The sequence below is a fragment of the Setaria viridis genome, chromosome 6, assembly GCF_005286985.2.
Source record: "Setaria viridis chromosome 6, Setaria_viridis_v4.0, whole genome shotgun sequence".
Lineage (NCBI taxonomy): Eukaryota > Viridiplantae > Streptophyta > Magnoliopsida > Poales > Poaceae > Setaria > Setaria viridis.
The window spans coordinates 20,776,700-20,798,019 of record NC_048268.2 but is presented as its reverse complement, the minus strand read 5'-3'; the positions used below and the strand labels follow the sequence as shown (position 1 = coordinate 20,798,019).

General features: G+C 54.9%; 1 protein-coding gene across 1 annotated transcript; it reads right to left on the bottom strand.

Moving 5' to 3' along the window:
* Positions 1-14,566: 14,566 nt before the first annotated feature.
* LOC117860118 (phosphoenolpyruvate/phosphate translocator 2, chloroplastic) lies at positions 14,567-20,087 on the bottom strand. Its single transcript, XM_034743343.2, has 9 exons — positions 19,612-20,087; positions 18,427-18,549; positions 18,194-18,346; positions 18,026-18,111; positions 17,122-17,212; positions 16,860-16,979; positions 16,679-16,747; positions 15,075-15,204; positions 14,567-14,975 (listed from the first exon to the last, which is right to left on the bottom strand). The coding sequence occupies exons 1-9, from the start codon at positions 19,957-19,959 to the stop codon at positions 14,899-14,901; spliced, it is 1,197 nt and encodes a 398-aa protein (XP_034599234.1). The 5' UTR covers positions 19,960-20,087; the 3' UTR covers positions 14,567-14,898.
* Between the last annotated feature and the right edge of the window lie 1,233 nt (positions 20,088-21,320).

Here is a 21,320-nt window from a genome sequence, read left to right as displayed (position 1 = left end):
AATGGCTCCTGGAGAGAGGGCGTCACATCCTTGCTGTGCGGGACCCGAGGGCGCGCGGGGCCCGAGGACAGGCCGGTCTCTCCTTCACTCCGGCCGGCGCAGGCCATGAGTACCCTGCGGCAAATGGGAGTCAGCCGCCGGCACTGTAGCCTGTACAGTGTGGTCGTGCACGGGTACTTGTGACGGGTTGCGTGAGGAGCGCGGTCATCCCTTCCCTCTGCCAGGCCTGCGGCGCATTTATGGCGAGGCCGACGGGGGGACCCACAGGATTGTGTCTGTCTTGTCCATCTGGATCGTATCCGAGGGGGATGCCTGCCCCGGGGGCCTCAGCGTGCCCGACCCCTTCGCTTGGGGTCGGACGACGCGGAACTTCGTGACGAGGGGTCGGGCGCCCCCGACCCCGGGGCCGCAGTCGGGCGAGGCGGAAACTTTGTGGAGGGGGGTCGGACGTTCCCGATCCTGGCATCTTGGTCGGGCGAGGCGGAGCTTTGATCACGTCTAGGTGGGCCCGGGCCTCCGTGTCTGCTTCCTTAAGTGGCATCTTAGGGGATCGTTAATATTTCCCCCCAACAGTAGCCCCCGAGCCTGTGGTGGAGCAGAAGTGCTCCTCCGGAGGCTTCTTTCGCTGTTTCGTCGCGGGCTCTGTTTTATGGCGCGTTTGTTTTATTTCAGCCTAGCTGGGGAACCTACGAATTGTGACCACACGTGTGGTAGTTGGTTGCGAAACTGGCCCCCGAGCTCCTGCTCGTTGCAGGAAACCGATCGGGAGGCTAGGTCGACTTTTGATCGTTGTCCCTCAGGCGTCCGTTCGCTAGGACGGAGGGGTTGAGCCGGGCCACGTTATCCGCGTTGGACGAACCGTGGTGCTCGTTTGAGCTGCAAGCGGGTAGGTTCGAGTGGAGTCCCGGTCCCCGTTCGGGGGGGGGGTCCGGCTCGGGCCAAGCTGGTGGCGCACTCCAATTTCCCGCCGGCCAGTTCATATAGTTCCCGGATCCGTTCGACCGGATCTGGGGGCTCGTTGCCTTTCCCCGTGGAAAAACCATGAATTTTATACCGGGCGGGACTCGAACGTGAGATCGGGACGCCCTTGGCTTTCGCTCGCCTGGGAATTGGCCGCTAGCAGGCCCGTCCCTTCTCACCCCTTGCTCGGGGGATGTCCTGAGGCAGCTGTCGAACCCGTGTCGGGCCAGCTTTCGAACCTCTGGACCGTAACGGGCCGTAGGGGCGTTTTCAGCCCCGTATCCCTTTCTTACCTTCCTGTGGGCCTTGGGCTGGAACGGAGCGGTCGTTGCGCCTGGGCCGAACGTGGGGGGCGTCGTGGGCGCGCTACCCGGGAAGTGGAGTTATGGGGAGCGCCGTCCCGCGAATCGAGGAGGATAGGATGTTTTCGCGGCCGATCGTGCGCGCGGTTTTCGAAAAGGAAACGGGCGTGGCAGGGGCGAACCTGGCGCTGCATTTATGGCGGCTGGGGCATCGATTTGGCTTCCCCGGTACTTTTCCTATAAAAGCAGGAGCTCGCCGTGCCGGTTTCGCCTTCCTTCCGCATTCGAGCCTTCTTGCCTTCCAGCCTCACACTCAGTTCATCCGCGCTTGCCTCGTTTCCTCCGCTCCAAGCTGCGCGCTCTTCTTCCCGTCTCCGTCGATCTCCTCCCTCCTCCAGCGATGGGTTCCTGGGGGGTTTCTCATTTCACCTCCTCGCGCGCTGAGGGCCTGGTGCGGAAGGGTCTCCTCTGCGAGAGGACGGCGGCGGGCGAGTGGGAGCTGCCGGGGACGGAGCAAGTTCCGTCACCTTCCCCCGGCTATGTCGTCTCCTTCGCTCACTTCCATGAGCGGGGGTTCGCTTCTCCCCCGAGCCGCTTCTTCCGCGGGCTCCTCCACCACTATGGGCTCGAGCTCCAGCACCTCAACCCCAATGAAATCCAGCACATTGCGGCATTCGTCGCGCTGTGCGAGGGATTCCTGGGCATCGAGCCCCACTTCTCGCTGTGGAAATACTTTTTCACAGTGAGTTTGTACAAGAAGTCGGGGAAAGCCGGGGAAAGCCGGGAGCCAGCAGCGGTCGCCTCCGGTGCCGATCGGGTGCACCGGGATCCATCTTCGTCATACTCGCTCCAAGGAGTATATGACGGTGAAGACCTCGGTGTCCCACAAGGGGTGGCACAACCAGTGGTTCTACGTGAAGAGCTACCCGGACTCCCCCCTGCCGGCTTTCACCGGCCGCACCATCGACGCGGCGCCGGAGGTATGGGCGTACGGTCCGGTGGAGAAGGAGAAGAAGCGGTTCTCCGACCTGCTGCAGGCCATCGAGCAGCTGAAGAGGAACGGGCTCACCGGTGCCGGGGTCATCGGAGCGTACCACGCCCGACGGGTGGCGCCGCTGATGCTCCGGACCCGTCCGCTTGGCGCCATGACCCCTGACGCGCCGACCGAGGGCACCGCCCTGGCGACGGGCGCGCTTGCCGCCTCCGAGATCCGACAACGGCTTCGGGAGGCGCTGGAGGACAAGGACGTCGAGTACCCGATTCCCGGGCACCCGCCGATGCGCCCGGAGGCAGGCTTCATAGACCTGGTAAAGAGTTGGGGCATCGTCTTCCTTCCTTTGTGTTCTGCTATTTGTCGCTCTGACGCGGAGCTGTTTTGCGTTTGCAGGGCTCGCTAACCCGGGTCGCGGACTCCCTTCCGCCGGTGCCGGAAGATGCCGAACGGAGAGCTCGCAATCGTCTCCAAGCCGAGGCGCAGAAGCGTCGCAAGGACAAAGAGACGGCGAGGAAGCGGAAGAAGGCCGCCAAGGAGTTCCAGCGGCGGCGGAGGGGGTCGGTCGTGTCCGACGACGACGACGACGATGATGAAGAGGATGAAGATGAAGAAGATGATGAAGAGGGGGAGGAGGAGCTGGTCCCCCCCCCCCCCCCGATCGGGCGCCCTCGTCATTTGGGAGGCGCCCCCGCGGACGGCCGCGGGAGGTGAAGCGGGGGAGGCGTCCATCCGGGCTTCGACTCCTCCAGGCCCTAGGGCTGTGCCTCAGAGGCCAGCACAGCGCGTGCCCCAAGAGCTGGCGCGGGCCGCCCCCCAGGGGTCGGCGCAGGACGTCCCCCAGGAGCAGGTGCGGGACGCCTCCCGGGGGTCGGCGCAGGGCGTCCCCCAGGAGCGGGCGCGGGACGCTCCCCCGGGGTCGGCAAGGGGTGCCCCCCTAGTGTCGACACGGAGCGCCCCTCGGGGGTCTTCGGAGCCTGCCCCCGCCGCAGCTTTGGGTCCGGCGCGGGGCGCTCCCCAAAAGTCCGTTCAGGGCGCTCCTCGGGGGTCCGTGGAGCCTGCCTCCACCGCCGTGCCCGCTGCCGGAGAGTAGCAAAGCGGCGACAAGCGACCGTTGCCGGATGCCCCGGGGTCGGCGTCTGGCTCCGAGTCGAAGCGCGCGCGCCGCCCTTGTGCTTCGAGGACGTAAGTTGGCCTTCCCTGCGTGTCGTTCCTCTCCTCTTTTTTCGTTCGTTTCTGCTGACGCCTGGCTGTTGATGTGCAGCACTACTCCCCGTGGCCTCACCCTGCAGTTGGCGCCCAAGAAGGCGCTGCGGTTGTCGACCTCCTCCGGGGGGCGGTCCGCGGCCCCGCCCGCGGTGAGCGGCGGGGTTCCTGGTGCGGCCGCGGATCCCCCCTCGAAGGTGGCCCCTGTGGTGGCGGCTGGCGGAGCGACGGCGTCGTCAGCCGTGGGAGGGGGAGCGGACTCCACCCCGCCTTCGGTTCCCCCGGTCGCCCCTTCAGCTCAGGGCGCGGTCCTCCCGGGTTCTCAGGCCGGGGAGGTGATCGACCTCGACGCCGACGAGGCGGAGGGGACGGCGGCGACGGGAGGAAGGGTGGATGCCCCCGCAGCTGTGGCGGGATCAGAGGCGGAGGGAGCGCCTGCTCCCGGAGGCGCGACGGCGGCGGAGGCAGTGGTGACGGAGGCAGGGACCTCCGCCCCGATCACCCCCGTGGGAGTGGCTCCGGCGGCTGAGGCGGAGGTGCCTACTGGGATACCGCTGACAGCCTTGGCGGCAACGAGCGTGCAGGTGCCGGGGCCGTCGGTAGACCCGGCGGCTTCTAGTGCCATGGTGCCGACCTCGACGGCAGCGTCTGGGTCGGCCCCTGCCTCGGCCTCGGCCTCCTCCGTTCCCAGGGCGTGGAGAGGGTCCGTCCTCCGCTGGTCATCCCGCAATGACCCGCCGAGGCATCTCTTCGCGCTGGACGACGCCGCCGAGTGGCACAAGTGGCAGGCGGTGCAGGGCGGCATCGCCCAGGTCCAGGCGGCTCTGTCTTCAGCGCCAGGGGTTCTGGGCAACACCGTCCTCCCTGGCAGCCAGGTATGTTGCTCCTACTGTTGGTGATGAGTACCTCCCCTTTGCTTTTTGCCTTAACGACGTGTTGCTTTGCAGGCTCTCCAAGAGGGCAGTCGGGGGAAATCTGATTTCCTCCGGCGGCAGCAGGATCTCTAGGATCACTTCAATACCGAAAGGGAGCGCACCAGGGACCTGTCCCTGCAAATCAGCGCCGCCCAGAGGGTCATTCGCGACCTGCAAGGGCGTGAGCGAGCGGCGTTGGAGGAGGCGCGGCGTGCGGAGGCCAGGCTCCAAGCTGTCACCGAGAAGGCCCGCCTCGACCTCGAGGAGTTCCAGGCCGTCGCTGAAAGGGCCCGCCGCGATGCCGAGGAGCTTCAAGCTGCTGCTGAGAGGGCCCGCCGCGACGCCGAGGAGCTTGCGCAGCTGAGGGGGGAGCGTGAAGCCCTCCGCACGGAGACCGGTCAACTTCGCTCGCAAGTGCAGGGACTTCAGTCCGCCGTGTCCCGAGGGGCCGACCGGGAGCGTGAGTTGAAGACCCAGGCCGACGGTGAGGTTTTTTCCGTTCCCGCGTTCCCGTGTTGTTTGTGTTCTGTTCTTTGACTTGGTGGGATTTTCTGGATGGTTTCTGCAGGTGAAATCGCCAAGTTGCGGGGTCTGCTCGACGAGGAGCGCGGCGAGCACAGCGCCCTGCGAGATGCAGTCCGCGTCGTCTGCGACGACTTTGGCATAGCTCCGGAGGAGGGGTCGAGCTCTCTGCCGGCTCGTGTCCTCGGGGTACGCCGTCGGCGTCGTGAGATCGCCGTGGACGCGCTTCACATTGGCGTGCGACGAGCCTTCAGGGTCTTTGGCTCTCACTATTCTGGTATCAACTTTGCCGGGATGAGTGAAGGGTACGCCGCGGGCTACACCGAAGCTGAGCTGGACGGGATCGATGCCGCGGTGACCGCAACGGCGGAGGCCCTCGCGAAGCTCCTGGAGGATGAGGCCGCCCCTCCTGCCGACCCTTCGTCAAGTTAGCTGTACCGGACTTGCGCCCCAAAAAGTTTGTAATTATGTCAGTCTTTGAACTCGTTTTGCGTCGGCCATACGGGCCTGTTCTATGACTTTGTTGCGTAAAAAATCCCGATCCCCTTTACTGTTCCTTTGAGCTCGAAAGCTTAGAATGCGTTGCCAGGTGCGTCAGTAAGTTTTGATGAGCGAAGGTGCCGTAGCCGCTAGGGCATAGGTTTTTTCGCGGTCCGATCAAATCTTGCCTGAGCACCGTTCACGCATCCTTCTCTTTTTTGCGTCCAAAGGTCTAGAAAGGGAGTGTTCGGTTTGAAAAAGAAAAAACCGTTTCTTTTAGGTGGCGCCAAGCGGCTGGGGTCGGGACCCCTGATAGCCCCCGAGAGGTATGCGGTCCTGGAGCATGGCCAGGGTCGGATACCCCTGAGCTTTAAAGGAAAAGGCCTGAACCGAGGCGGCTCAGGGTTTCTTTTTTCCCAGAAGAACAAAACTGGTAGCCCCCGAGGGGTATGCGGCCCTGGAACGAGGCCAGGGTCAGATGCCCCTGAGCTTGAATGGAAAAAACGGAAATGACGGCAAGTTTATGTAGAACTTGGAAATAAGAGCTATGGGTAAAAGCGCCTTAGTTGTTCTATGTTCCAGGCGTTGCTGAAGATCTGCCCGTCGGGAGTTGCCAGCTTGTAGGTGCCTGGTCGTAGTACTTGTACGATGATGAACGGGCCTTCCCATGGGGGAGTCAACTTGTGCCGACCCCTGTTGTCCTAGACGAGGCGGAGCACTAAGTCGCCGACGTTGAAGGCTCGGCCTTGTATCTTGCGGTTGTGGTAACGCCGTAGGGCCTGCTGGTATTTAGCCGAGTGTAGTAGGGCTACGTCTCGCGCCTCGTCGAGTTGATCTTGTGCGTCCTCGAGTGACGCCTGGTTTCCCTGTTCGTCGTATGCCTTGACCCTCGGCGACCCATACTCCAGATCAGTGGGCAAAATGGCCTCTGACCCGTAGATCATGAAGAATGGGGTGAACCCCGTCGCCCGGCTGGGGGTCGTCCTTAAGCTCCAGAGGACTGCGGGAAGCTCCGCAACCCACCGTCCGCCGAACCTTTTAAGGCGGTCGAAGATCCGTGGCTTGAGACCCTGGAGTATCATGCCGTTGGCTCGCTCGACTTGCCCGTTCGTGCGGGGGTGCGCCACGGCCACCCAATCCACTCGGATGTGGTGGTCGTCGCAGAACTGGAGGAATCTCTTCCCGGTGAACTGCGTGCCGTTGTCGATGATGATGGAATTTGGGATCTCGAAGCGGTGGATGATGTCGGTGAAGAATTGTACCGCTTGCTCGGACCTGATTTGCGCTACTGGTCTTGCTTCGATCCATTTGGAGAACTTGTCGACAGCGACGAGCAGATGCGTGAAGCCCCCGGGCGCCTTTTTGAAGGGTCCGACGAGATCCAGCCCCCAGACCGTGAACGGCCACGTGATGGGGATGGTTTGCAACGCCTGTGCGGGCAGGTGAGTCTGGCGGGCAAAGAACTGGCATCCTTCACAGGTGCGGACTACCTGGGTAGCATCCGCGACCGCGGTCGGCCAGTAGAAACCTTGTCGGAAGGCGTTTCCCACGAGGGTCCTTGGCGCGGCGTGGTGACCACAAGCCCCGGCGTGGATATCCTGGATCAGCGTCTTTCCCTGCTCGATCAGGATGCAGCGCTGGAGGATCCCAGTGTGACTTCTCTTGTAGAGCTCCTGGTCGACGATGGTGAAGGATTTGGCGCGGCGCGCGAGCTTGCGGGCCTCTGCTTTGTCTGCCGGGAGCGTGTCGCGGACAAGGTAGTCGAGGTACGGGGCTCTCCAGTCGATCGGGGGGTCGGCCCCCGCCGCGGGGTCTGCCGTGATTTCCATGACCACGGGGTCAGATGGCTTGGCTTCCAAGGCCGAGTCGGGTAAGGCAGCGTTGATTCCCTCGGGACCGGTGCTCGGGTCCGGGACAGGTGGCGCGTTGCCAACCTCCCCCGGCTCGGGTCCCGATCCTAGGGCTGGGGGTGCTTCGCCGACCCCTGCCGGCTCCGGATAACGGATTGAAGGCTTCAACTGGTCGCTAACGAAAACGTCGTTGGGGATGGGCATTCGGCCGGACGCCGCCTGCTCCAGCTCGTCGGCGGCTTCGTTGAAGCGCCTCGCGACGTGGTTGAGCTCTAACCCATCGAATTTGTCCTCAAGCTTACGGACTTCGTTATAGTAGGCTGCCATTTTGGGGTTGTGGCAGCTCCACTACTTCATGACTTGTTCGACGACCAACTGGGAATCGCCCCGGACGTCCAGCCGACAGATACCCAGCTCGATGGCGATGCGGAGCCCGTTGAGTAGGGCTTTGCACTCGGCGACATTATTGGACGCAGGGAAATGGAGGCGGATCATGTACCTGATGCGCACGCCCAATGGAGAGACGAAGACGAGGCCTGCTCCGGCGCGGGCCCTCATCAGTGACCTATCAAAGTACATCGTCCAGTACTCCTGCTTCTCTGGCGCCGATGGGGCTTGAACCTCCGTCCATTCGGCCACGAAGTCGGCAAGTGCCTGGGACTTGATGGCGGTGCGGGGGACGTAGGTGATACCCTGGTCGATAAGCTCAAGCGCCCACTTCGCGATTCTCCCTGTAGCATTCGAGTTCCGGATTACTTCACCAAGCGGGAATGATGAAACGACCGTTACCGGATGGGAGGTGAAGTAGTGGCGCAGCTTCCTCTTCGTGATGAGGATGGCGTAGACGAGCTTCTGGATCTGTGGATATCGTGTCTTGGACTCAGACAAGACTTCACTGATGAAGTACACCGGTCGTTGCACCTTAAGAGCGTGCCCCTCTTCTTCCCGCTCCACCACCAGGGCCGCGCTAACCACCTGGGTGGTCGCCGCGATGTAGAGCAGGAGGGGCTCGCCGTCGGTGGGCGGGACCAGAATCGGGGCCTTCGTTAGGAGGCCCTTGAGTCGGTCAAGTGCCTCCTGGGCCTCGCTGGTCCATTCGAAGCGGTCAGACTTCTTCAGGAGCCGATAGAGAGGAAGACCTCGCTCGCCGAGGCGCGAGATGAAGCGGCTTAGAGCTGCTAAGCATCCCATGATGCGCTGCACCCCCTTTATGTTCCGGATTGGCCCTATGTCATCGATGGCCACTATCTTCTCCGGGTTTGCCTCGATGCCGCGCACATAGACGATGAAGCCTAACAGCATGCCCCTTGGGACACCGAGCACACATTTCTCGGGATTGAGCTTAATACGCTTATCCCTCAGCCTTTCGAAGGCTAGCTCCAGGTCGGGAACGAGCTGGTCACCCTTCCTGGATTTAACCACGATGTCGTCAACGTAGGCCTCAATGGTCCGCCCGATGAGATCTCCGAAGCACTTCAGCATGCATCGCTGGAAGGTAGCCCCCACGTTTTTGAGGCCGAACGGCATCTTAACGTAGCAGTAGGGACCAAAGGGGGTGATGAAGGAGGTAGCGAGCTGGTCGGCCTCTTTCATCGCGATCTGGTGGTAGCCGGAATATGCGTCGAGGAAGCTGAGGGTCTCGCACCCGGCGGTTGAGTCAACTATTTGATCTATGCATGGCAAAGGAAACGGGTCCTTTGGACACGCTTTGTTGAGACCGGTATAATCGACACACATCCTCCATTTCCCGTTCTTTTTTGGTACAAGGACAGGATTGGCCAGCCACTCGGGGTGGTGCACTTCCTTGATGAACCCGGCCGCCAGGAGCTTCTGGAGCTCTTCGCCAATGGCCCTGCACCTTTCCTCATCGAAACGGCGCAAGCCTTGCTTCACTGGTTTGGAGCCGGCCCTGATGTTCAAGGAATGCTCGGCGACTTCTCTCGGGATACCAGGCATGTCCGAGGGCTTCCACGCGAAGACGTCGCTGTTCGCGCGGAGGAAGTCGACGAGCGCGCTTTCCTATTTGGGGGATAGGGCCGCGCTGATCCGCACAACCCCTCCATTGGAACAGCCGGGATCGAGAGGGACTTCCTTGATACCTTCGGTGGGCTTAAAGGAGGTATTCGACTGCTTGGCGCCGGGCTGATCTTCGATGACCTCCGCAAGCTGGACCGCCATGCCGCTCGTGACGGTGATGGCCGCAGCGTACTCGCAACACTCTACGTCGCACTCATATGCCTTCTGGAAGGTCGTGCCGACGGTCATGACCCCGTTGGGCCCTGGCAGCTTGAGCTTGAGGTAGGTGTAGTTGAGGATTGCCATGAACTTCGCGTAGCACGGCCGTCCTAAGATGGCATGGTAGGTTCCGCGAAACCCCACCACCTCGAAGGTGAGGACCTTCTTCCTGTAGTTGGAAGGGGTCCCAAATGTAACGGGCAGGTCGATTTGCCCGAGAGGCGTCGCCTGCTTCCCTGGCACGACGCCATGGAAAGGTGCCTTGCTGGGACGGAGGCGGGAGCGGTCGATCCCCATAGCGTCGAGAGTCTCGGTGTAGAGGAGGTTGAGGCCGCTGCCCCCATCCATGAGTACCTTGGTGAGGCGCGTCGTGCCGACGATGGGGTCGACGACGAGAGGGTAACGCCCCGGATGCCGGACGCGTCCAGGGTGGTCGGACCTATCGAAGGTGATGGCCGGCCCGGACCAGTCGAGGAAGGCCGGAGTCGCAGGCTTGGCCGCGTAGACCTCCCGGCGCTCCAGCTTTTAATGGCGCTTGGTGTCGTACGCTGCGGAGCCGCCGAAGATCATGAAGCAGCCGTCGACTTTAGGGAAGCTGTCTTCCTTCTCTTCGTCGCCCTTCTTTTCCTCATCGGGCTTCCGCTTCTGGTCGCCTTTCACCGGATTGCCCACGAAGTACCTCTTCATGAGGTTACAGTCTTTGTAGGCGTGCTTGACGGGGAACTCGTGGTTCGGGCACGGTCCCTCGAGCAAGTTTTCGAAGAAACCGAGAGCGCCTTCGGGGGGCGGCTGCCCCCGCTTGCGCTCGACCGCGGCCACGAGGGGGGCCTCGCGTCGTTGCTTGCCCTTCTTCTTCTGCTGGCGGTTGGAGGTGCCTTCGTTGGCATCCTCCTCCCGTTTCACCTTGCCTTTGGAACGGTCGAAGATCGCTCCGATGGCCTCTTTGCCAGAGGCGTAGCTAGTGGCGATGTTGAGGAGCTCCTCCGTGGTTCGCGGGCCTCGGCGCCCCAGCTCATGGACGAGGGGCCGGCAGGAGGTCCCTGCTAGGAAGGCTCCTATGACGTCGACGTCCGCGACGTTGTAGAGCTCGGTGCGCTTTCTGGAGAAGCGCCGGATGTAATCCCGGAGGGACTCGTCCGCCCCCTGACGACAGCTCCGGAGATCCCAGGAGTTGCCGGGGCGCGTGTACGTCCCTTGGAAGTTTCCTATGAAAACCTCTTTCAGGTCGTTCCAGTTGCGAACGCGTCCCGATGGGATATGTTCTAGCCAAGCTCGCGTGGAGTCGGCCAGGAAAAGGGGTAGGTTGCGGATGATAAACAGGTCATCATCCGCCCCGCCGGCTTGACATGCAAGCCGGTAATCGCTCAGCCACACTCCAGGATTCGTCTCCCCTGAGTATTTGGCTATACTCGTGGGTTGCCTGAAGCGCGGCGGAAAGGGCGCATTTAGGATGCGCGCAGAGAAGGCCCAGGGCCCAGCCGGTCCAGGGCTCGGGCTGCGGTCTTCCCCGCTGTCGTAGCGCCCGCCACGGTGGACGTGGTAGCCTCGATCTGCCCCGTCCTCCCTGTCCGCGCGGGAGCGTCTCCATGCGTTCAGGGTGTCGCGGGCGTCGCGGACGAGACTGACGCGCTGGTGGACGGATCGAGCCTCGCCTCCCGCGGGTGGCGGGGTCCGTCGGGCGGACGCGGCCTGATTCACCCCCGGAGGGGGTTGATGGACAGATTCCCCCTGCCTTTCTGGGGGCGCGTCAGGCGTCGCCCGGCTGGCGTTCTGCCCGCGTCGCCGGGACGCCGAACTTTCCGCCTGCTGGACGGCAGCGCACTCGAGCAGGTTGCGCATCTCTTGGCGTGCCCGTCGCTCCTCGGGCGTCGCTGGTTCGGGGAGCTGTCGGAGCAACACCGCCGCGGCTGCGACGTTTTGGCTAGCGCGGGCAAAGAGCTGCGGACGCTCTCCGTCCGCGCAGATGCGTTGCTGGACGTCGCGCGCCCGTTGTCGTGCTCCCCCCTCGCGGTGGGGGTGCTCTACTTCTTGGTGGGCGCCCACGCGCAATTCTAGTTGCCGAGAGCACTCCGGGGCCCTTGGTAAGGCTCCGGTTGTAGCTGCGGCGCGCGAGGGGGGAGCCCTTTGTCTCCCCTCGGCATCGTTGCCGTTGGATCCCTCGAAGTGCGCGTCGGCCATGAGGCACTCGCGTGAGGGGTGTGGACTCCCGCTACTGGAGCCAGCATCAGAGATCGTCCTTGCTGCGCCTACGAGCTCGTTGCTCGCGGGCGACGCGGTCATGGACCGCGCTAGGAGGCGTCTGTAGGCCCCCGTGGCGTTGCATATCCCGAAGGGCTGTCCCCTTGGTGAGGTCCTTCCGGTAAGCGAGCGACCGCTCGCCGCCATCCCGGCGGCAGGGCCGGGCGTAGCTGGGCGAGCGGGTAGGACGAGGACCGGGATCAGCTCGATCCCTTCCCCGGTGGCGAGGAAGTCCAGGCTCCCGAATCGGATCAGGGAGCCCGGAGCAAAGCTACTATCGTAATTGGCCATCTGAGGCTGGGAATGTACGCGCAAAGGTCCCCTGCCTGGCGCGCCAACTGTCGTTGTCAAGATCGGCGGATCAAGACTTAGACTAGTGAATTTCTTTTATGCGCGTAAGCCTCAGGTGGTTGCGTGGGAGACACGGGTTTAGACTGGTTCGGGCAAGGGAAGCCCTACATCCAGTATCGAGGATGTTCGTGTTGCCCACGCGGGGTTCTGTAGTAGGGGTTACAGGTCGACGAGAGAGGGACTGGTCCCAAGTCTCTTTAGTGCTTGCGCTCTCAGGGAGAGTCGTTGTGTGCTGTGGCTTGTGGGAGAAGAAGCCGATCCCCCCTCCGGCCCTGGATTCCTCCTTTTATATCGCAAGGGGGGTGGCCGGAGTTACAGTTGGGATCGGGTGAAGAGGACTGTAAAGAGTAAAGCGTAGAATGGTAAAAAATACGGCAGGAAGGAGGAGCAAGTTCCTAGGCGCCCGACGCCTCTGCCGGCCCCTGGCGAACGCCGGCGTGCATGCCGGAAGGGGAGGCCGCCGTGTGCCAACTGTTGTTGCACCCTACAGATAGCTCCTTCGATACCCGTAGGCGTCGGGTCATGATGAGGGCGTTCCGTCGTTATCCTGGTGTCTGTTGGGGAGGACGGTGGATGCTGTTGTTCAGACGATGGCTCCTGGAGAGAGGGCGTCACATCCTTGCTGTGCGGGACCCGAGGGCGCGCGGGGCCCGAGGACAGGCCGGTCTCTCCTTCACTCCGGCCGGCGCAGGCCATGAGTACCCTGCGGCGAATGGGAGTCAGCCGCCGGCACTGTAGCCTGTACAGTGTGGTCGTGCACGGGTACTTGTGACGGGTTGCGTGAGGAGCGCGGTCATCCCTTCCCTCTGCCAGGCCTACGGAGCATTTATGGCGAGGCCGACGGGGGGACCCACAGGATTGTGTCTGTCTCATCCATCTGGACCGTATCCGAGGGGGATGCCTGCCCTAGGGGCCTCAGCGCGCCCGACCCCTTCGCTTGGGGTCGGACGAGGCGGAACTTCGTGACGAGGGGTCGGGCGCCCCCGACCCCGGGGCCGCAGTCGGGCGAGGCGGAAACTTTGTGGAGGGGGGTCGGACGTTCCCGATCCTGGCGTCTTGGTCGGGCGAGGCGGAGCTTTGATCACGTCTAGGTGGGCCCGGGCCTCCGTGTCTGCTTCCTTAAGTGGCATCTTAGGGGATCGTTAATATTTTCCCCCAACAGATCTTATGCACTAGTAACTTATGTTGAATGAGTTGTAGGTAGTTATGTATTAAGTGTGTGGCAACTTATATGTTACCTGTAGATAAAACTATATGCATAAATTGCTAAAGAATATTTTTACATGGCATTATTACCAGTCTGAAGTATATGTACAAGCTGCTACATTATATTATCTCTACATAAATTGGTATATCATCCCTATATAAGTTGTCTCATTGTCTCTACATAATTTAAAGTTGTCACAAAATTTTTATGTAGTTTGTTAATAATAGGATGAAAGTTAAAGGTGTAGTAGACATACAAGTTATTACAGTGTATAGATAAGTTGATATTCCTCGATGCACAATTCTAAATAAGAGAATTTTTTATCTTAAAAATACAATATAAGTTGCTATACAGTTTGTATATAAGTGCTATAAGTTAGCACTGTTCATTCAACATAAGTTGGCAGAAGAAAAAAATGACTTCAAAACATACTACATAGGATTTTGTTTTATAGATCTTCGCAAGTAATATAACGATGTAAACGGATTTAAAAACCGATACTTGATAAGAGAATAGTGCTTGTTTAAAGAAAATACACCTATTTTTCGCACGGATGTCAGCAATAATATCATTTAAAAAAGCAATTTTTTATCTACTGCATGCTGTAGTCAGGCGTGTGCACGCATGCCGACCAAGTAGACTAAAGAAACATATGGTAGCACCAGATAAGACCTGCACTATCCCATTGCGTGACTAGTAGCGCGTTAACTCAGTCCTGCCCAAAATCTATCGAAACTGGAAACTAGCATGACCAAATCTGGACTGTTCTGGGCTGATTGGTCGGTATCACGTATTTCACCTTTGCCGCCAGGATTAACGTTTTCCTGGCGACTCATGCAACTCAATCCACTAAATCTTAAATTAATTCCTTGTATATGCCATTTATAGTTTAAGTTATACCGTGCTATCAGGGCAAAAAAAAATTCACTTGCCTTGTCGCCATTAGGTGAAACTTGCAATCCCTTTGTGCGCCACTTCAAGAATGATCTTTTAAGTGGCTGCGAAAAAGAAGTTTTTGTCCCCTGAAATAATTTTTTGGCTAGTTCTGGGAGGACCAAGTGGTCCAATTCCTCTTGCTTTGGTCTCATTCTCGCGGACTGGAACAAGATGTACCTTTCACGGTCGACCGCACGTCAAAATCCTCACCTCCATCGCCCTCAAACCTTTCCATGAAAGCGAGAACTTTCTGTTATTCGAACACCTCCACAAGATTATAAGCATACATTTCCAGCAATTTTAGGGAATCACGGCGTCGTTTCTCAAATACATGTATTCACTTGGATAGTTGCACCCAGATAGAAACTTTAGTCTTCAGGAATCATGATGTGCAATCTAACTCATTTTGTACGACAAACTGCTCTCTGCATGTTTGTTTTGTGACTCGGAGCAGTTCAATATTAAGCAATAATGCTACTTACACTGAGATACCAGCATGGGAACAGATATGATACAGCTCTTCTGCAGACACAAATTTCAAAACATGTCTTGATCCAAAAAAAGTAAGATCACAAATTACCCTAACAGTGAATTCGTATTGCTTCAAAAGAAAAACATTTATACACTAAAATCAACAATTTCAAGGTGTGCTGCCATGATTTGACTCCCTAAACACGAGAAAGAGATACGGTAATTACAATCTCTTTCAAGCAGTCTTTGGCTTGGGCTTCAGTCTCTTCAGTTGTGAGTACAGGAAAACTCCAGCAAGTGCAATCGCGGTACCTACACACGCAAGGGAAAGCAGGTATGGTGAGATAACTGAGGATGGAGGAAGGCAATCAGTCAAAAGCAGAGAGAAGCAAATGGAGGCAGCAAGGTTACCGAGGGAGTTGATAGGAGAAACAGGAGTCCTGAAGAACAGCACTGATGTGACAATGACCACGACACGCTTAACACAGTTGCCCACGGAATGAGTAACAGGAGACACCCTCTCCAGAATCATGTATGACACCTTCAACAAAATCAAACAAGAGAAATGATGAGGCACTGAAAACAGCATTGCAACACACATGCAGCTAATAATAAGATTAATAAGGATACATGAAATAAAGAATAAATCAAATGTCATGCAATAGCAATCAAATCTTGATTTTAGCTAACACTACCCCACCTTCAAGTCTGCAATCATGTCAGTGTATATACACCCAGATACATGTACCATGATAAACTACACGTCCAGGAAAAATATATTGACATAATAATTAAATATGAAGATTGCTTCAGCAGGCATGGTTTCGTTGTAGATTCGCATTTCATCAATTCTACACTAGTGGAGATGCCCACAAAAAGGAGCAAATCCACTTCTGAAAGTGAACACTTCTCACAATTTTAAGAGCGCAAGTATTCCCCACTTTTTGGGAACATCAAGTTTCATAAAAGTTCAGAAATAGTTGCATGTAAAATATATCAATTGCTTGCAAAATACTAGTACAAATAGCATTCATGAACATTGAACATGAGAAATTCCCATGACATCATCAACTGCAATTCAGAACTCATTCATTGTTCTTTCAAAATGAAATTATTCATTGGAACTCATAACTGACTCTTTAAAAAAATGAACTTGGAACATTCCCTAACCTCAAATTGGCACTGCCCTAATACATAATCGCTCCATCCCAAAATGAATGCATTTTAGGTTTGTCCAAAGTCAATTTAAGTTTGACCAAGTTTATAGAGAATAGCATCAATATTTTTGATACTAAATATGTATCATTAGATTCATCAAGAAATATATTTTCTTAGTATACCCATTTTGTGTTACAAATAGTCAAATATTGATACTATTATCTATAAATTTGGTCAAATTTAAGACAAAACTAGAATTGCACTCTTTTTGGGATGTTGGGAGTAGTTCCTATTTTGATTGGGAGGTTTCATTGAAATTTTGGATCTAGTTCAAATTTAATCTCGATAAAAAAATTGCAATGAAATAGTACTCATCCATAAATACTGCACAATTATTTCTGTATAGCGCAATGAATCTAGAAGAATAATGCAAAATAGAATAGGCACCTACAATAAAAAATTGGATATGATGACTAATATCAGGCACAGCATTTTCATCTTTATGGAGCCTGTTAGAAAAGGGGCTCTCAAATCCATAGGATGTAGTCCAAAATTGAACCACATCCTCAAAATTCTCAGACCAATTCCTCCCTCCAAGCAGGTCATTACTCATTAGCAACTTTACTCATGGACTACAAATGCAGAAGAGTTTGGGTTTTAAGGCATAGAAGACAACTCCAGATGCCATTTGCAGCTACTGAAAGCTACATGTGAGGAATAAAGCTATATGGATTTGTTATCTGTATGCCTCTGAGTTTTGCATAAAACTAACACACCAAATAGACAACAGACTGCAGTCTCCAACTCAAGATATGAATACATCACAACAAAGTGCATGGAGTAACTTGATGACAAACCTGTTGATATGCGTGGAAACAAAGTGCAGCAAGCAGAGACCTTGTAAGGACCAGTTTTACATCCAAACCCTACAAACACATAAAGGTGTTTACCCCGATGGTTACTCAAGGTGCAATATTTTCTCTATCTTTCTTTCTGTTTGCAAGCAATGGATTTAAATTCAAACATTGTTACACTTACAGCAGATTGCAAAAACGTAGGAGTGATTTTGACACCTTCCGTAAAGAAGGTAACAGGTGCCAATAGGAAAAAGGACATCACTGTAATTATAGAGAAGAGATTAATGTTGTCCAAGGATTCCTGCACAAAGGAAACATATGAAGTGGATTAGGAATTAGAGATGGAAATGCACTACTGCACATGATAGACATGACAAAGAAAAGAAGCCAATGCAATTTCATAAATAAATCGTATAAGACACAAATCTAGATATTTCAGTTACCTCATTCTCCTTCTTAACCATGACCTTCTTGCTCAGTACATTCCGCGATTGGAAGGTAACATTTGAAGCCATTGCACTCCAAAAGCCAGCCCTGTTGTCACAAAAGTACCACCAAGTTAAATACTTCATAGCAGAACTCAAGGATATTAATGAAAAAGAATTCAAAAATACCATGGCCGTGTTTCAACTATAAATAAGATTTAAGAATATTTTCAGAAGACATGCATTGCTGAGTGAAACAATTTTAGAACACTAGCTATTTGAGCATTATTATATTAACATTATATTGCATCATAATTACTTTTAAAATAATAAAACCAAATCCACCATGAACAGGCTCTAAATCCCCTATTAATATATATATTTTCTTTTCCCATTTTGCTGGTAGCTCATGTTGGGTTTCAACTCTAGCCAACCCCAATTTGCATGGGACTGAAGGGTTTGTTGTTGTTGTTGTAATAAAATTGCATTTAACCGGTTAGGTATTTCTCGTTAGCAGGTGGCTCACAGTTTGCAAGATGACATATCATAATCTGAATAAAGCATAGCTATAATTTGTACAAATACTAAACATACTAATGTTAAATACATCAAAAACCCTACATCTAGGTCCACGGACACAAACAACATACTCCCTCCGTTCCAAATTGTAAGTCATTTTACCTTTCCTAGATACATAGTTCTTACTATGCATGTAGACACCCATATATCTAGGTGCATAGCAAAAGCTACGGACCTAGAAAAGTCAAAATGTGGTACAATTTGAAACGGATAGAGTAAAAGATAAAGGAGAAATAGAATGGCACAAGAAGCACAGAAGGCAGAGAACATTTGTCAGAAGCTCTTATCTTCTACAGTTTAGTTTGGGTACGCTTGGATTCAAATGATAATAATTGTTACATACCAGTTAAAGGATGCCTCAGTAAGAGATGCCAATCCAACACCACCAACAATTGGAAGAAGAGATAGTACTACCCAAACAGTAGGTAACTGCAAAGCCATTCAATATAAGACAAATGAATTTCTTAAAGTTTGAAACACAGCTTGCATTGCATTTGTATATAAAAATTACCTCGCCAAGGAATATTGCAGAAAGAAGAACAGAAAAGAAAGGTTCCATAGCCTTGATGGTATGCGTAAATGACACTGCAACCTTCCCAAGGCTCATGTTGGTGAAAAGATTGCCCATAGTATGGACTATAGCCAGAGGTAGGATGGCTACAAGCTGAAAAAAAAGAACATGAGTGTCAATACAGATCCCACTAAAAATAGACTAAAGTTTGTAACAAAATGTTACAGGTCTACCTGTGCACCAGAAATCTTTGGTCTCTTAATGATACCAGTGATCCACATAAACAAAGCAACTGCAGCTCCAACAGCAAATTGAATTTCCGTAATGTTTATGGGGTATGGGAAAACCTTGAGAACCTGTCATGTACATTAACAGCAAGAAAAAGTTGCAGTTTATCTTCATGGATATCAGTAAGATCTAGCATTCTGTCAAGAAAAGGAAACTCTCTAAGCTGGTGATCACAAACTTGTACATTGAATATCAGTACCATGCTCAACAAGACATATCTGGGGAAGAATGATTTTTACATTGCAACCGGGGGGGGGGGGGGGGGGGGGGGGGGGCGGCGCAGAATGCCAGTAATGAAGCCAGGGCAGAGTAAACCAGCAAAATAATGAGAGGAATAGAAAAGAGATTCAGCAAAGCAGTCGCTATTACAATTAGAAAAATGGCCACACTAGTCAATAGACCAGAATGTTGGAAGCTAAGTCCTAAAACAAGGTCAACATCTGTCATAACGAAACAATCTAAGTAGCACATAGATTTAGTTTTCAACCAAGTATAGTCTTATAAGTCCAATCTAAATCGACCATATGTAAGGCCCTCATAGGTACCATGCATGAAACAAAAAACCCCAACCATAGTAGCATATGTCATATATATTAGCAGTAACACCAAAAGCAGAAAAGAATCTCTACTTTCTTAAATAATTCACGCTACTTTTCCATTTATACACTAATAACACCAAAAAGACAAAAGAGTGGTATGAGATTGCAATCTTCTATACTTTTTAGCAACAAAATACCACTTACGGCAAACATCGTCATCCTAGAGAGATAAACCTGGATTTTTTTTCAATACTAAACAATTGAACTAATAGTTCATGCTGAGCACACTTGGCGAGATTCAAAATGGTAAAGCAATAAGAAACATGAAAAGAACCAATCAGATGCAACCATATCAGAATGACCATCTCAGACTCTCAAGCACCAACTAATCGTCAGACCCACCAAAAGAGCATAAAAATTACTCTAGATTTTCCCAGTAATTGCTGTTGGAACCCTCGCGTTCATACAAAACAATATCATTCCTCACCCAAACAGGACAGCTAAACAGCCGCAATCTCTGAGGTAACCAATTATCTCAGATCAACATCGCTCGCTCGCCCAAGTACACGGCATGGCGTCTGCTATACTCACCTGCTTGTTATAGATGTTGAAGTAGATGTTGAACAGGTACCAGAGGCCGAAGAACAAGCCGAGCTGCAGCGTCTTCATGAGCCCGCCGCCTTCCTCCTCCACCTTCCCGGCGGCGCCGGCCGCGCCGCACGCCACCTGGCGCTGGCGTGCCTTGCCCTCCCTATCCGGCGAGACCGGCTGCAAGCCGAGCCCGTGACCCCGAGGGCCCACGGCGCCGCATCTGGTGCTGGTGGTGGCAGCGGCAGCGGCGCCGACGCGGAGCGGGCGGGCCGGGAGGAGGGGGCGGCTAGGGTTACGGCTCACCAGCGGCCGTGCGGGGCACGGCCGGAAGGCCGCGGCGCTCTGCATCCCGGAAAGGTTCTAGAACCTTCGCGAGAGGGTCGGCGTGGCCTGCTGCCTGCACCGGAGAGCACAGAGCAGTGGTGCAGAGCAGCAGAGGTCGAGGTGGCGTCGGGGGGGCACGAGAGGTCGGCGAGTGGTGCGGGGGTGGGGTTTGGGTGAGATTTTAGCAGCATGCGCGAGATTTTTTTTTCCTTTTTTTTGAGATCCCAGCGTGCGCGAGATGGCTGGCTCCAGGGGATGGGGGTACTGTTTCACTGACGTGTGGGGCCATTCGGGGGCTTCGTGGGCACGGTTGGTGGCGCGCGGTGCAGCGCCTGCTTGCTCGATGAGATGGGGACTTGAACGGCTAAAGAGAGATGGGGACTGAACGGCTAAAGAGAGATGGGACTTGAACGGCTAAAGAGGGCTGCGCGTATTAGCGGATGACACGTGGATTTCGGTGGGTGGACCGTAGACCAGGCCACCTGCGGATGACATATGTTTGTCATTATCGCTCAAAATTTAGAAAGCCATTGATAAACCGTTGCAAATATGGACCGGAAAAAACTCATGACTCGTTAGCTCGCTCGGTTCGATGCTAGCTCGGCTTGTCACACTAACGAGCGAGCTCGAGCTGACATACCTGTCGTTAAGATAGCGAGCGCGTTCGAACCAGCTCGCGAGCTAAACAAGCTGACCGAGTGCAATAGCCCACGAGCGCTCAGCTCCAAGCCCACCAACAGCCCAACCTCGGCCCAAAAAACTCTAACCGCTCGGTAGCTCGCGCCTTGCCAGCCGTCGCCTCCCTCACGAGTCACGAGCCACCTCTCCGCCAGCGGCCAGCGCCACCACGCGTCCAAGCTAGACCGGCGCGGCGCTTGCGGCGTCGCTCCCTCCATCCCTCGGCGTCCTCCGTCCCCTCCGCAGCTTCGTCCCTGCTGTCCTCGTCGGCACCGACAGCGACGGGCAAGCCTGCCCGCGGTCGAGGGCTCGAGGCCCAGCAAATCGCCTTCATTGCATTAGCCAGACCGACGCCGCTACGAGTGTACGCTTCTCTCCTCGATCTGCTTCGATTTGTCACCGTGATGTCTCTTGCCTGCTCGCTCATATCTTAGTCCCATGGATTTTGTTCTTACTGTCTTACTTTGCCTGATTTTGCTCAGGTAGTCTCCCAGGTCGATGGACAGCATTTTTTTCCTTTAATCTAGTGAGGCATCCGATCCATTTGTGGAGATTTTTTTCCGTGGATTTTCTGCAATTGAATGTCGGATGTTTTGTTTCTGAAAGTGGGATTCATTGATAGCTTGCGAGCGGACCGAGCTGGCTCGCGAGCCGGACCGAGCCGAGCCAAGCCGAGCTAGCTTTTCCGCTCGTTTTGTTAACAAGCT

Coding starts and splice junctions, on each gene's coding strand:
- LOC117860118 (XM_034743343.2), bottom strand. CDS start 19,959: ATGCAGAGCGCCGCGGCCTTCCGGCCGTGCCCCGCACGGCCGCTGGTG. Junction 16,980..17,121: donor TGGTTAAGAAGGAGAATGAG/GTAACTGAAATA, acceptor TCCTTTGTGCAG/GAATCCTTGGACAACATTAA. Junction 16,748..16,859: donor CTACGTTTTTGCAATCTGCT/GTAAGTGTAACA, acceptor ATGTGTTTGTAG/GGTTTGGATGTAAAACTGGT.